At 41.9% G+C, this 16,612-nt stretch overlaps 1 protein-coding gene across 6 annotated transcripts in view; it reads right to left on the minus strand.

Annotated features, from left to right (window-relative positions):
• Window positions 1–371: 371 nt before the first annotated feature.
• The window catches only part of RUNX1T1 (RUNX1 partner transcriptional co-repressor 1), a 167,680-nt gene continuing 151,439 nt past the window's right edge, over window positions 372–16,612 (minus strand). For all 6 annotated transcript variants that reach the window (XM_073679576.1, XM_073679582.1, XM_073679579.1 and 3 more), the window contains exon 11: window positions 372–4,820. In XM_073679576.1, the coding sequence (XP_073535677.1) occupies window positions 4,545–4,820 (276 nt within the window). In that variant the 3' untranslated portion in view covers window positions 372–4,544. The remainder of the gene's footprint in view (window positions 4,821–16,612) is intronic.

Genomic DNA, 16,612 nt, shown 5'->3' on the forward strand with positions numbered 1-16,612 from the left:
AAACAAGCAGTCCTGCGGGGTGCGCAATTACAGCCGCCGCACACTAATCACAGAGCGATGACTGAAAGCATGCCGGCACCACCTTTATGACTGAAAGAGTAAGATTGTCAGGGGAAATAAAGTTAATTTCCTCCAGGCAGCGGGGCTCTCAGTGCCAATGCCGCTTGGTGTCAGAACGCTATTAACCTGCAGATTAACCCTGTATCTGCAGGTTTATGGCGTTATTTTACATGACAGATCCCCTTTAAGGAGGGATTCTTCCCGTCATCAAACAATAAGTGGTGTCTCACCACTTAGGCTTGCCTAACAGTTACAGAATCACTGATCTAGAGCATGAACCACCCCATCCCCAAAAACAAACAATATAATACTTCTTTTTCATGTTTTTATTACACAGTAAAGAATACAACAATACCTGAATCATACTTTAAAGATTCACAGGTTGACAGACCATACATTACAGTCCAACTAAAGGAAAAGAATAAACGAGAACCCACAGTTCAGACATAGTAGACTCGAAAGCTCAAGATTATGCTGACGAAAGCATGATGTCTACCCACCCCCCCATGTTCACCCAGTGTTAGTCTACCATTAACTTGTGGTACATGTCTGAATTAAGTATTGCACAACAACTTTTTTTTTTTTTTCACAATAACGTTGCAGAACCCCAAAAAAAATAAAATAATAATAATAATGATTTAGAAAAAGTACTTCATTTCTGCATTTCAACAGTCTCCAATTTGCTTTACTGTCCTCTGAAGAATTCGGACAACATGGAGTCACCTTAGCCCACCCCACCCCAACTTGAAGTATTCCAGACTTAGGCATGCTTTGCATTAGTAAACCAGCCTTGTATTTTAAATCCCCAAGACATGCACCTACACAAATTAAAGCTTAAAAACAGAAAAAAGAAACCAAAGTAAAAACAAGACAATAGGCGGCCCTATCACATGTCACGAGCCACGTGACAGGGGAGAAGAGAAAGACCAGAAGGAAGAAGTAGAGGGGTAAGAGATAGAGAGAGGGGAGCCCTAAGCCTATCAGCGACCACCATTCAGTTATATCCAATGAAGAGAACATTTTTATTTTTTATTTTAATGTGTTATACCTACAAATTATACTCTCACGTAGCCTGCATATAAGTGACAAGCAAAAAAGGAAAGTATTTTTTTATCTTTTTATTAAGATAATGAGGTCTGCTTTGTTACCAAGAAGTGATATGGTTTGCAGCTGTATGAGCTTCGCTTTTGGTATTTATTTTTTTTTATGCCCATTTGGTTTGACTAGACCAGTTTTGATAGCGACTGGTGCAATATACATGCTGTCAGAGGTAGAGTGAAACTTTTTGCCACTGAGGAGACTGTAGCAAAATAGAAGGAAAGAAAGAAGAGGAGAGAAGGAGAGCTCAAAGTTAGGAGGAGGGAAGTAGTATCTGATGTCACTCAGGGTGCCCTGAATTAAAGTAATGAGACATATTGTTATTAACCCATATTTCACACAGAAAAACAGCTGTCACAACAATGGACAGCCTACGTTGGTTGACGGATGATATGATTTATGTTAAATTACCAGAATTTTTGAGATTTTTCCATTCCTTCCTACACTGAACATACAAGAGCTCCAATAGAAAAGACGGTCCAGTGTCACACACAGAGACAATAATACTACACAAATCAATGGGTCCAAGGAGATGGGTCCGGGAGCACCATGGCAAGAAATCACTTGTTGGAGGGGTCCTGGTCATGTGCTTCATTCCTTGTAAAGTATGTTTAGCCTTTGGCTCCTAATATAATTGTAACGATCGGCCATGACTGCGCTCAACGGAGGCATCTTTAGACCGGATTCAGAATGCAGTAAAATACTTTTTTTTTACAACAGAACAAACCAAAAATATGACAAACAACATAAACAAAAACATGATAAAGTAGAGTAAAAATACTGCATTATGGTAACACATCACATTATACAGGTAATATACCTGTAATCTCTAGCTTGAGTGTGTAGTCCACCCCATAAGCTGTGACTTACAACACTCAACACCAGGGCTCACTCACACGAGGTATACATCAGACAAGTGCTATCTGATGTTTTATCGGATAACACTCCGACCAATGTTATACTATGGGGAAGTGCAGATCTGCATTTTTGGTCTCATGCTGATTTGGCATGAGAAAATATCTTAGCATGGCTTCCCAAATCGAATCACAAGTACCCATTCAAGTCTATGCGTGTGTGTAAAACATTGATTTATGCGGACACAGACAATGGAGAAGGTGGAGAAATTAAGTTCTCCATCTTCTCCGCAGTTGTAATATGATTCTCTCATGCGAGAGAATCGGATCACGGTAAACTGACACTCTGATCAAACCCTAATCAGAGTTTGAGCAGAGTGTCATTACCATAATAGATCCGATTCACTCGGAAGAGAGAAACATCGCTCGTGTGACCATAGCCTAAAGCACACAACCAGGCCCTGTTCAAGGGAGAAGCGTAAACCACAAAAAGAAAGCTACATGTCCCATGACATGTTTCCTTCTCATTTGTTGTCATGGGAAATGTAGTACAGATGGGTTGATACACTGGATTTTCATTCAGTATTTTTATTGTTTTTTTATTTATTGAACCCACTCATCTGGTCTGGACACTGGACGTTAGAAAAAAACAAAAAAGATTAATGAATTCACACTGTACCTTACTGGACATGTTTAACCTGCTGATCTTTTGGAATATAGTATTGGTGCTTTAAGAAATTGTAATTTTGGTCCTTAAGATCAGTCTTTGGCTGACTTCCCTTTATGTTTAATACTGTATGACCTGACATTCAGCAGTTAAAGCCGTCATTCTACTCCTCAGCATTTGGAAATCTAATTATCATATTTAAAATGAGAAATACATAGCCTTACAGCAATTACACATGCACTGCCCTTTAACATTTATGTGATATTTTGTTTTTTCTTCTTTTTTTTTTTTATTTTATTACAAATTCCCTATTTGTGAATCTTTAAAAAAGAATAAATAAAAAAGAAAGAAAATCTAAAATAAAAAATCCACTATGGCTCTATGCTACCGATAGATCGAATGGTGAGGTGGACTTAGAATATTCGAAAAAGGAGTTTTCCAAACTTAAAAAAAGAAAAGAAATGCATGCCTAGGGAGTCATTGTGACAGTGCAAAAATACATTTATGTACATCCCTCCTACAAAAACACCAATAGGTTAGCATTCCGTGAAGCATGCTAGATTTCAGAAAAAAATCTTATAACAGAGTGAATTAGCAGCTCCGGTAAATAGCGTTATTTTTTTTTTTCCTTTCTCAAAGACAAAAAAAAAAGGGCTGTTTGTACTACTAGAGATTTATCACTTACATTTACAGATATAAAAGCAGCATAGAAAGAGACGGGTTTCTCACCAGCTAAGAATAAAGAGGTTAAATGTGGGCATGATTAGAACTACGATGCATCTTCACATTTGTCCATCACATTTACAAGAAAAAACACCATTGGGGAACCTCACAGGACAGGAGTGTTTGAAACACCGAGAGAACTACTAGCTTTTAAGTTGAAACAGTATGGGATGGAAAATTATTTTCTGTTTAAAAGTGGGCTGGAGCTGAAGCCACCGTGTATACATCATTTTTTTTTTTTAATCATTTTGTCATTTTTAATAAAAAAAAAATATTAGAATAGACCCGATTGTCTCTGTGGAACCTTGCAAAAGGGATTGAGCATCGAAAAGTTAGTTTTGGGGGTAACTGCTTGGTGTCATGATTGCCAACTTGCTACTGTTGGATTAGACCATTCCATATCAAAGGAAAGAAGCCTTTTCCATGATGGCATTTTATTTTATTTTTTTTAGATATCCCAATGCAACTCATCTTTCATCATGTCGACCTGGATAGTACTGTATTTATTTCCGAAAGTAAAAAAAAAAAAAAAAAAAAAAAAAGATGAACATCTGTGGTTTCTTCCATTCTGCTGCACATCTGTGAGTTTTTGTAGCGGGTCTTCAAAGTTCAGTTCGTAACCCATGGACGCCATTCATCTTCTTGTTAAAATGTCTACTGCTGTATCCAACGCTTATGCCCTTGAGGGGTTCATCTTGACTTTTTTTTTTTTTTTTCCCTTTTGTTGCTATAAAGAACAATAATTTTATTTTTCACGTGAGCAGTTTTTGCTCTCAACAGCAGTTAGCAATCTCTTGGTTTGCTGTTTGGTAAAGCATTTGTTAATGAGGTCATCTAGTTTTAAATCCCAGCTACTGTAAAATACCAGGGAGGAGGTCAAATCTAGCATTGTGTTATATTCTGTACTCTCTTTCAGTTTTTCTAAAGAAAAAGATATCTTTGATTTCCATAAGAAGTCATTGTGACCCGTTACTGGCCTTCACTATTACACAACTACCGTAAGATAAAAGTAGTCCACTGTTATTGTAGCAATGAAATATGATACTTCATTTAAATCTTTGAACATCTGAGAATGAGGACTTGGTTTTCATTGAGTCTGTAAAGTTTTTAAACAAATTTTTGTCTTTGTTTTTTTTTTTTTTTTAACGGGCAGCTGTCTCTATGGTGGACGGTGTGCCTGGAGTGGTCGATCGCGGAGTAGCTGCTGGTGGAGTGTCAATCGGGCTTCCTGCACCGCTGCTGGGCGTAACAGAGGAGCTGACTGCTGGAGTCTCTCCTTGCTGTTGGGCTTGAAGAGTCTGTCCACAGATATGGTGATGTTTTTCCCAGTCTTTGTGCTGACAAAACGATCCACAATATCGGGCAGTGTTACAGCCGCTGCAGGTTTCGCTTGCCTTTCGCCCACAGTTCCAGCAACTCTACAAAATATCGAAAGAAAAGAAAAAAAAAACAAGAAAATTCCATAAGAACATTTAATGGTTTAACTGTTGTTCATTGCTTCAAAGAGTAACATTAAACGAACTGCAAATTACAAGCACAGGTGGAAAAAGTACGAAATGTGTTCTGAACACATGGTGAGACATTTGTGCAAATCCACTGAATTTGCCTTATTATAGTGAAATTGCAAAATGCTATGTAAACAATCTGCTCTGGTTTTTCTGCAGCAGATGACAGAAGACGCTACCAGCAAAGACATGTTCTGACTTTCAAAAATACATTTTTTTTTACTCTTTCAAGTTACTTTTTTCAAGCCCATGAAATGCATTTGATAACGTTACCATCTTTCCTTCATCTGACAAACTTTACTTAAAAGTTTGATAAATAAAAGTCTTTCAATAAAAAAGGTAGAAGAGGATTGCACAGTGCCATAAAACAATGTACACTATTGTACTAAAAATGACTAATTCCAGTCTCTCTTTAACTTCCATCAAAGAAACTTTTACAAACCCAGATGGAAACACCAATAAGTATATTATCAGGAGGTTATTTACATCTCCTTTGTTGTATCGCAGCCACTTCAAACATGGAAAAGTTCTAGTCTTTGGGCCTCAACCCAAGTTTCCAACCACACTCATTATTTAATCTGATTGAGTTGGCCATTCACGGTGATAAATGTCAATGACAGTTACAAGACACAAACTCATGAATATTAATTATTTATATGACACTATATATATCATGGTACTTTAGAATGCAATACAACAAGATTCACCCAGGACAGTATAGAATGCGTAAGATGTAAGATGTAAATGCAATATGAACTAGTTACATGTGGAGAGAGAACCTTGGCCATGCATGGTTTCAATCTATAAAGCTGGCCATACCCATTAGATGGCTGTTGGCAGAACGATGCTTCGGCCAATCGTTCACCCAGCATCCATCTCAGCTGAATCTCCGATACACAGGAGCACTCATTCGGCCAAGCGCTCCTGTGTCCTCTATGAGAAAGCCACCGGCTGACATGTTGGACAGGAACTTGTTTCCGGGAGATCAATGTGATCGGCAGTCCAAAATTTGGACAGGTCCAATCGACATCTCCTCCAATGATCAGTAGTCCGGCACCTCCATATTCATTAGCCTATCAATATCAGTAGTATTGACCTACACTAGTCTAATGTGTATGAGGGTCTTAAGAAACAAAGGGTATATAGTAGATGTTGGGAAGCGAGTAAGAAACTTTGCCTTCCCCGATGAGACAATGGTAGAACAACAGCTTATGGCGTAGGCCAAATAATATTTTTGGTGGATCAGATAAGTTTGCCAAGTGCATTTGGAGGGTTGGGTTACGGTGAAAGGCACGAGGTGAAGAATTGCAGAGATAAGGGAGGACATGAGAGCTAAGTATGAAGTACATGAGTACATGATGCTGTGAAAGGCAATGGAGTCTCCAATCTCTTTAGTGCCACTGATTTATAGGGTAGAGAATGCTTAGATAATATTGTATCACAACATCAGCATTCTATGAGAAACACAAAGGCTGCAGCCATAGTTTAGAGCCATATCTCCATATACTGTCATATTCTACCCCAGAAACGAAACTTTTAGAGGAGAATACAACTGGAAATATGGCGTTAAATGGGACATGACAGAGTCCTCTATATGAAATTGGAGGAATTACAGAGGTGCAGTAAATGCATAATGTACCTCTATAGCAGCCATATTCTCTGTTAAAGAAAAAAATAGCCATAATATGGCTATTGACCATATTCATGAGTCTGTATAAAGAGCAAAACTCTGAAAAACTAAAATAGTAAAAAGAATACCATTTTATAAAGGTCTAGAAATACTGAATTTAAAAAAACTGATTAAAATCTATTATATCTGCCTGTAAAATTATAGAATGGACTAAATGAGACTTTAGAAGGTACTGGAAAGTTTGCCATGTGGAAATATGGTATCTGTCCAATACTTACTGGCTCCATTAGATTAAAATCAGATGTGCGTCCATTGAAAAGCATAGAGTATACAGAATCAACCAGATAATTACAAATGCATGTGCTGGAACTTTTTTTTTTTCTATTTCTAAAATTGTTCCCATCTTTTGAAAACACTTCAAAATATCCCAAGAAAAAAAGTTTCCAAACACAGAAACAGATGTTTTTTTTTTTGTTTGGTAGTTAAATGTTGAGGTTGTAGACTGGATGTCTGGCATCACCTGCTATTAATTCACTCCTTCTGGTTTCAGGTTTACATTGTCTAAACTTAGCTGAGTTTTGGAGATGTCAAAATCTATTACTACACGCAGAAAATGGATTCAGGATATATTTACTTTTGCCATACCATGCAATTTTTCCCATATAGTTTGTTAAAGCACGCAACAATGAGCTTTTATCAATATGCTGGAAACACATAACTGCTGCCATTCACCAGACCATTGCAGTGAAACGTGGAAATGTTTCATTTGACTTGTTCAGTATTATAGGGTCATTCCATGTCCGAAAAATATGTATTTCTGTAATTACTAATTAAGGGGATGGAATAACATTTCATCCCTGGGTGTAAGTCTCACACTGGATTAGAAGACGCATTCATATTTATAATTTCTTTGTAAGGTCAGTTTCAGGCAACGTTGATCTGGTCACCAGACCGGACCCTCTTGCGATTCTACTGAACCACATACAGCATGGGTTTCTACACTCACCTAAGCCTGGTTTCAGATGGCTTTAATAGTTTAATATAGAACAGAACATCCATGGCCCTATTGAACTGAATATAAATAACTATTGACTTTAAATTGTGTTTCAAGATTGGTTTAAGATAGCTGAAATACAACAACCTGACCCAGACCTCCTGCCATTCCATGGAACCAAACATACAGTAGATCATAGGTATCTAAGCCTGGCTTCAGTCAGCTGTAGTACGATCTCAAGAGTTTGGTCTTGTGGCTATATTATGCATGCTATTATCACATGCAAAATATTAATGGCCATCTGAAACTACCCTAAAGGTGATAAGTGGAGTTTAGCCTTTACATGAGACTGAGCACATCAAACTTACCCTCTACATCAGGATTGGGGAACCTCAGGCCCTTGGGCCATTTACGGCCCGCGATGACCTCTTCTCTGGCCCCTGGGCATATTCCTGGGGACCGCAGTGGTTGGACCGGCAGCTTTGTTTTTATGGCCACCAAACTTTTAATTTCTTCATGCTTTCTGAGCACATGCACACAGCTTTCACTACTGAACACTGAGGCGCGTGCAATGAAAGATTACGCCCTGACACCAGTGCCAGCGTCAAGACGTACTTTGTAGGCAGAGTTAGCACACAATTTGTACGGTCCCCGAAGAATGATATAAATATCGAAATGGCCCTTGGCAGAAAAAATGGTTCCCTGCCCCTGCTCTACATCATTACATAAGTTGAAAAATTACATAGGTCCATCAATATCAACCTTCCTTGACCAGTTATACATTAGCTATCTCTTAATTATTTATAACCCACAATGCCATTTATTGTGAGAAAAATATCCAGCACTTTTTAAAATGCTGATATTGTACCTGCCATTACTACCTCTTATTTCGGCATCCCAGTCTGTCTGCCCTAACTGTAAAGAACCCTTTCCTATTTAGCTGCCAGAATCGCCTTTCCCCCACACACAATGAATAAAGTGCCAAAATAGTCAAGCTTTGTCTTTTCCAACATCTGCATTTGACCACAAAGATTTTGCTATGTCAAATAATATAATAAGGCTATTTAAAGTCAAGTATGACTACTATTGCCAATGTGATTTCCAGCTATTGAACAACCTTTAAATGAGACATGGACAATGTGAGTCTCTTAATACAATATCGGTCACAACTGAATGCAATATGGGCACATCTTCTGTCATCTGTGCCTAAAGCTACTATAACATCTTCTATATCCTGGTGCATAAATGAAGTAGTAGAATTTCCGATTCAGAGCTGCTACATTTGGGATTCAATCAAAGTAAGGGTGCTCACACACTGCGCTTTGTCCTACATTTGTTAATCCCATCATAGCTTATGTCCGAATCCCGCACAAGACGGGATTTGGGTGCATGCTCTGACAGGGCCATAGACTATAAAGGTGCTGACGGAGACAATGTGTGCTCTGTCGGGTATCATTTTTGCGGTGTACACCTTCTGAAGGCAGAAACTCAGACGCAGTCTACTACATCTGAGTGTCCATCTTCAGTAGGCGTACACGCCCAAAAATGATAGACAACACAACGCACGTTGACTCCGTTGGCACAATTATAGTTAATGGCCCCATTAGCAGATACGCCTGAATCCCGCTTTGGGAGGAATTCAAAGATAAGCCATGATGGGATCAACAAATGTAGGACAAAGCAAAGTGTGAAAGTACCCTAAGGGTCCTCCTAGTATAGACCCCAAAACACTGGACACTCGATATAGTGCGAATGGAGAAAGCAATAGGACTGTTATGGTGGCCTTCAACATGATATACTGCAAAAATCACCATGTGAGATGCTGCAAGGAATTTCCTATCCTTGGTGTCCTACTGAAAATCACTTGCATCCCAAATACTTGCAAATTAAACTTTTTAAGTGATAGGAATATGTTAGGTACCTTTGGACTTAGATGGGTACTTTGGAGAGTTACAGATAGTCACAAAATAACGGACACATAAATGATCCATGCAGTACAGGAGATGATGAACCGCAATGCAGCAGGCAGTATATGTATTTACTGAGTGTCTGGTCAATCCAAATCTCGAAAAGCTCATGCAATATAAAGTGTCTTTCACATTTATTAGAGCTGTTAAGAGTTATGACCACATTCATCAGTCATGACTCACCCCATCTCCCGCTTTTCACCTTTGCCCTCCTGCTCTGTCACTCTCTATTAATGTGATTGGCAATTGTTCTAAAATGCTTCACTATTAACAATAATAATGGGTTATTACATGGATGTAGCTGGCCGGCCTACAGAAACGAGACAGGAGCTTCACTTTCCTCATCCGAATGTAGATAAATCAAGGGACTGCATTTTGAAAATAACTGTGACCTGTCTAATGAGGGTTGCAAGCAACTAAAGGCTGGCGTCTAATATCCTGGATAATAAAACAGGAAGAAGTACCTAATAATAGTCAAATCCAATAAATAGAAAAGCAATTTTAATCAAGCTGATGAAATAATAGGAGTAAAATATGGAATAAGATCAAATAATTCAAGGTGATCAGATCTTGACGAACTTGAAAGCAAGGAAATCAATTCCTCTTCAGCACCCCTACAGGAGAAATAAAGCATTATTCCCTATGGAGGACTGCAGCTTCTTCATGCATTACATGAGCAATTTATTGATTACAATTGCTGTATGATATTCTGTCTTGCTCAAAAATGGCTATTGCCAAAATGGACATTTAAAGTTTGATATATGTGGGTATTAGACATATTTAAAGACCTGCCTGCTAAGTCATTGGCACATGAGTGACGACCTCCAACCTCATCAATTATTCTTCACCTGGATGCCATATATGTCATTAATATCCCTTAAGGGCACATAAAACATACACTATCTATAGAGATAGACTTTAGAATGAGATCATAATGTAGTCCCACAATATACGCTACAAATACCTAATAAATGTTGTGAACAGGCACACAAACTTTCCCTTTAAAACAAGTAACTATAGAGGGATAACATATTACGATTACAGAACAAAGACTCGATTGAATGTGTACAAATATGTTCATCAATATCTGACTTGTTAACATGAAGATGCCAAGCCAATTATGGGCCGCTCTCATTTGATTCTTGCATGGAGCAGTTTGCTTCCCTTTAACTCCCTTCCTGAGAAACTTTCAGATGTTGCAAATCAATTCCTTTTGTCTTTGGGAACTCATCTGCTATGCATTAAAATGAAACTCTGGGCATCTACTGATCCCACAAGGGTCTTTCATCCTCTAAGACGTCTGCAACAAATTAAATGCTAGCTTTGCTTATTAAGACACAGTTACACGTTGAATTTGGAGCTCAGTGCCAGTTTTTTCTTTTCATATAGTTTTGTAATTGGAGGATTTCAACCTACAGTTTTCCATACAATTCTCGTATCTACCTATTATTAATTATCTATCTATCTATCTAATATCTATCTATGTAAAATCTGTCTCATATCTATCTATCTAATATCTACCTATTATTGATTATCTATCTATCCAGCTACAGTATAATGGCCCCACATAGTCCTCCATACAGAATAATGGCCCCACATAGTCCTCCATACAGTAAAATGGCCCCACATAGTCCTCCATAAAGAATAATGACCCCACATAGTCCTCCATACAGAATAATGGCCCCACATAGTCCTCCATACAGAATAATGGCCCCACATAGTCCTCCATACAGTAAAATGGCCCCACATAGTCCTCCATAAAGAATAATGGCCCCACATAGTCCTCCATACAGAATAATGGCCCCACATAGTCCTCCATACAGTATAATAGGCCCCACATAGTCCTCCATACAGTATAATGGCCTCAAGTAGTCCTCCATACAGAATAATGGCCCCACGTAGTCCTACATACATAATAATGGGCACCACATAGTCCACCATACAGAATAATGGCCCCACATAGTCCCCCATACAGAATAATGGCCCCACATAGTCCTCCATACAGTATAATAGGCCCCACATAGTCCTACATACAGAATAATGGCCCCACATAGTCCTCCATACAGAATAATGGCCCCATGTAGTCCTACATAAATAATAATGGGCACCACATAGTCCACCATACAGAATAATGGCCCCACATAGTCATCCATACAGAATAATGGCCCCACATAGTCCTCCATACGGAATAATGGCCCCACATAGTCCCCCATACTGAATAATGGCCCTGCATAGTCCCCCAAACAGAATAATGGCCCCACATAGTCCTCCATACAGTATAATGGGCCCCACATAGTCCTCCATACAGTATAATAGGCCCCACATAGTGTTCCATATAGTATAATGGCCCCATATACTGCTCCATACAGTATAAAGGCCTCACATAGTGCTCCATACATTGTAATGGCTCCACATAGTGCTCCATACAGTGTAATGGCTCACATAGTGCTCCATAAGTATAATAGCCCCACATAGTCCTCCATATAGTATAATGGCCCCACATAGTCCTCCATACAGTGTAATGGCTCCACATAATGCTCGATAAGTATAATAGCCCCACATAGTCCTTCATACAGAATAATGGCCCCACATAGTTCTCCATACAGAATAATGGGCGCCCCATAGTCCTCCATACTGTCACGCTGTCTCTGTATACTGGAGGTAGGGGGCCTAAGCTGACCCTAAGCTGGGGCCCTGACTAATCCCTCAACCTGGAGGTACTGTTAAAGGTACAGAGGTCCAGGCCGCCAGCGTAACCCCTACCTCCTGAGGATCCCTGCACCTAAGTAATCTAGTCCTGAGAAGGACCCCGATCACAACAAAAGGGGACAAGTAATAATATGCCCACACACAGTACTTAGACGAACGAGACAGTACAAGGGAAAAACCAAAACCACCTTGCATACAAAAACTACACAACTACAACAGAGGGAACACCAACGGGAAAGGAGATAAATGATAAAGCGAGGAAGGGAAAAAACTCTCCGAATACACTTATCTCTGAAACTCCAAATACCACGATCCGCTCTGTTAGTCTGCATGAAATGCTTTCACCGACACTTCCCTAACAGACCAGCAGGCATTTGAAGGAGTCTCACTACAGCAGCATTGATTGCAGCTGGGCGAGGCTGGACCTCGTCTAGCACAGAGAGAGAGAGAATTAACTCCCTCACTGCCGAAAAACACAAAGCACCAAAAAGTCAGCTGCGAGAAGTCAGGCTGTGTAATCGTGACGATCTTCGTGGTGACACACCCGTGACAGTACCCCCCCTTCTACGAGGGGCCTCCGGACCCTCAGGGCCAGGTTTATCCGGGTGAGTCGTGTGGAAGGCCCGAACTAATCGGTCTGCGTTAATATCCGACGCAGGAACCCACATCCTCTCCTCAGGACCATACCCTTTCCAATGAACCAGGTACTGAAGGGACCGGCGATTAAAGCGTGAATCGATGACCCTCGATACCTGGAACTCCAAGTTACCATTGACCACCACTGGAGGGGGAGGTAAAGGTGACGGTACCACCGGCGCCACATACCTCTTAAGCAACGATCTGTGGAACACGTTGTGTATTTTAAACGTAGGGGGGAGGTCAAGACGGAATGCCACCGGATTAATTATAGAACTGATTCTGTACGGCCCGATGAACCTGGGACCCAGTTTCCAGGAGGGAACCTTAAGTTTTATATTCCTGGTAGACAACCATACCCGATCGTTCACACTTAGGTCCGGACCAGACACTCTCCTCCTATCAGCCATACGTTTGTATCGGTTCCCCATAGTATTCAGATTCTTCAGCACCCCTCTCCATACTGAAGCGAGTGATGAGGAAAATCGTTCCTCCTCAGGAACCCCCGAAGAGCCCCCCCTACTGAAAGTACAAAACTGGGGGTGAAACCATATGCCCCAAAAAACGGGGACTTACCAGTGGACTCGCTCCGCCTATTATTAAGAGCAAACTCTGCCAGAGGTAAGAAAGAAGCCCAGTCCTCCTGGTTCTCTGACACAAAACACCGGAGATATGTCTCCAAGCTCTGGTTCATTCGTTCCGTCTGACCATTGGTCTGAGGATGAAAAGCCGATGAGAACGACAAATGCATCCCCCGCCGTGCACAAAACGCCTTCCAGAACTTGGACACAAACTGAGACCCCCGATCAGACACCACCTCGGAGGGTACCCCGTGAAGCCTCACAATCTCCCCAATGAACACCTGCGCAAGAGTTTTAGCATTAGGGAGAGCAGGAAGAGCGATAAAATGTGCCATCTTGCTGAACCTGTCCACTACAACGAGTATGACCGTTTTACCCGAAGACTGAGGGAGGTCCGTAATAAAGTCCATAGACAGATGAGTCCAAGGACGCTCCGGGATCTTCAAAGGTAAGAGGGCCCCAGACGGACGGGTATGTGAGGTCTTAGAGCGTGCACAAACCCCACAGGACGCGACAAAAGTTACCACCTCCTTATGTAAGTTAGGCCACCAAAACCGACGCGAGAGGAGATCCACAGTTGCTTTACTCCCCGGGTGTCCTGCAAAAACTGAGTTATGGTGTGCCTCGATCACCTTTTGTCGCAACTGATCTGGAACAAACAGTCTCCCCGGAGGTCCAACAGGGGCGTCCCCCTGAGCCTCCAATACCTCCTCCTCCAGCTCAGAGCATACTGCCGAAACCACCACCCCCTCCTGAAGGATAGGAATCGGGTCGTCCGTATTCCCGGCCCCAGGGAAACTACGAGATAAGGCATCCGCCTTTACATTTTTTGACCCAGGACGATATGTAACGACAAAATTAAACCTGGTAAAAAACAATGACCACCTAGCTTGTCTGGGATTCAGACGTTTCGCGGACTCCAGATATAGCAGGTTCTTGTGATCGGTGATAACGGTGACCAGATGGACTGCCCCCTCCAAAAAATGGCGCCACTCCTCAAAAGCTAACTTAATGGCCAAGAGTTCCCTATTGCCGACATCGTAATTCCTCTCAGCGGACGACAATTTTTTAGAGAAAAAGGCGCACGGATGCCACTTACCAGGGGACGAACCTTGTGACAATACTGCTCCCACCCCTACCTCGGAAGCGTCTACCTCTACAATGAATGGCTGTGACGCATCAGGTTGAATGAGTATGGGTGCCGAGGCAAAACATTTTTTCAAGGAGGAGAATGCTTGACAAGCCTTGTCAGACCACCTAGAAAAATCCGTCCCCTTTTTAGTCATGTCTGTGAGAGGCTTAACCATGGACGAGAAATTACGAATGAACTTCCGGTAATAATTAGCAAACCCCAGGAAACGTTGTAGTGCCTTAAGATTCTCTGGCCGATCCCACTCAAGAACTGCCCGCACTTTCCCAGGGTCCATACGAAAACCGGACGCTGAAACCAGGAAGCCTAAAAACTGGAGTTCCTGTACGGCGAACACACACTTTTCCCATTTGGCATACAGTTTATTATCCCGCAAGATCTGTAACACCTGCCTAACGTGCTCCTGATGAGACACCAGATCCGGCGAGTAAATTAAGATATCATCCAGATATATGACAACAAACTGTCCCACCAGGCGGCGAAAAATGTCATTAACAAAGTGTTGGAACACCGCCGGGGCATTAGTCAGACCGAATGGCATGACAAGGTTCTCATAATGCCCCTCCGGAGTGTTAAACGCCGTCTTCCACTCATCCCCCTCCTTCATCCTAATCAGATTGTACGCCCCCCTGAGATCCAACTTAGAGAACCATTTGGCGCCCACGATCTGATTAAAGAGATCGGGAATAAGTGGGAGCGGATACGGATCTCGGACCGTAATCCGATTAAGTTCACGGAAATCCAGGCAAGGGCGTAGGAATCCATCTTTCTTCTTAACAAAGAAGAACCCCGCAGCCACCCGTGAAGATGAAGGTCTAATATGCCCCTTAGCCAGACTTTCTGAGATATAATCCTTCATGGCCTGCCTCTCAGGACCAGAAAGGTTATACAACCTAGCTTTAGGTAACTTGGCCTCAGGGAGCAGTTTTACAGAACAGTCATACTCGCGATGAGGAGGTAGTTCCTGACACCCTTTCTCCGAGAATACATCCTCAAAGTCCGCCAGAAATGGAGGTAAGACCCAAGGAGTAACCGCACCGATGACCGTGTTCATGCAGTTTTTATTACAGAATTTACTCCATTGGCTTATCTCTCTGGTTTGCCAATTAATAACCGGGTTATGCTTAGTTAACCAAGGAAGGCCCAACACTATAGGAGTGGGAAGACCCTCCAACACGTAGCAAGACAACAGTTCTTTATGTATCGCCCCCACTTGAAGTTTTACGTCATGCACAGCTTGCAAAAAACTTCCCTGACCGAGAGGCCTGGCATCGATCGAGAATATGGGGATGGGTTTAGCCAACTCACTCAATCGCATACCTTGAACCCGGGCAAACCGAGCATCAACCAGATTAGCCCCGGCCCCACTATCCAGAAGAACAAATATCCTCTCAGTTCTCGTACCCACCACCACCTCCGCCGGTACGAGAAACTGAGACGAACCTAGGGACGAAATACCTACTCCCAGATTGCCGTCCACCACACAACCTGGGATCAACAGTTTTCCGACGACTCTTCACTCTGTAAGGGACGGGATGGACACCCCCCAATAAAATGTCCCTTTCTCCCGCAGAAGAAACACCTTCCTGTCTTATGGCGCACCACCGGTCTCCTCCCCCGAAATGATGTCCCTCCTAATTGCATAGGCTCCTCTGGACTGACCAGGGGAACCACCATATGAGGGGACCTTGTAGGAGGTGGAGTCATCACAGGGGGTAGAGTTATCCCGCACCTCTCCCGAAGCCTTCTGTCAACGCGAATAGCAAGGGCCATAGCGGCTTCCAGTGACGCGGGAGAGTCATACTGTGCCAACACATCCTGTAATTTGTCGGATAAACCTTGACAAAACTGGCTCCTAAGAGCCGGGTCATTCCACTGGGTGTCCGTGGCCCACCTACGGAACTCCGAACAGAATTCCTCCGCCGGACGATCTCCCTGCTGAATCCTACGTAACTTAGACTCAGCAAGGGAGATCCGATCTGGGTCATCATATACGAGTCCCAGAGCAGCGAAAAACCTATCCACTGACTGGAGAGCC

Source organism: Phyllobates terribilis, unplaced genomic scaffold, assembly GCF_046119375.1.
Source record: "Phyllobates terribilis strain yellow unplaced genomic scaffold, ASM4611937v1 Scaffold_4__5_contigs__length_816908805, whole genome shotgun sequence".
Classification (NCBI taxonomy): Eukaryota; Metazoa; Chordata; class Amphibia; order Anura; family Dendrobatidae; genus Phyllobates; species Phyllobates terribilis.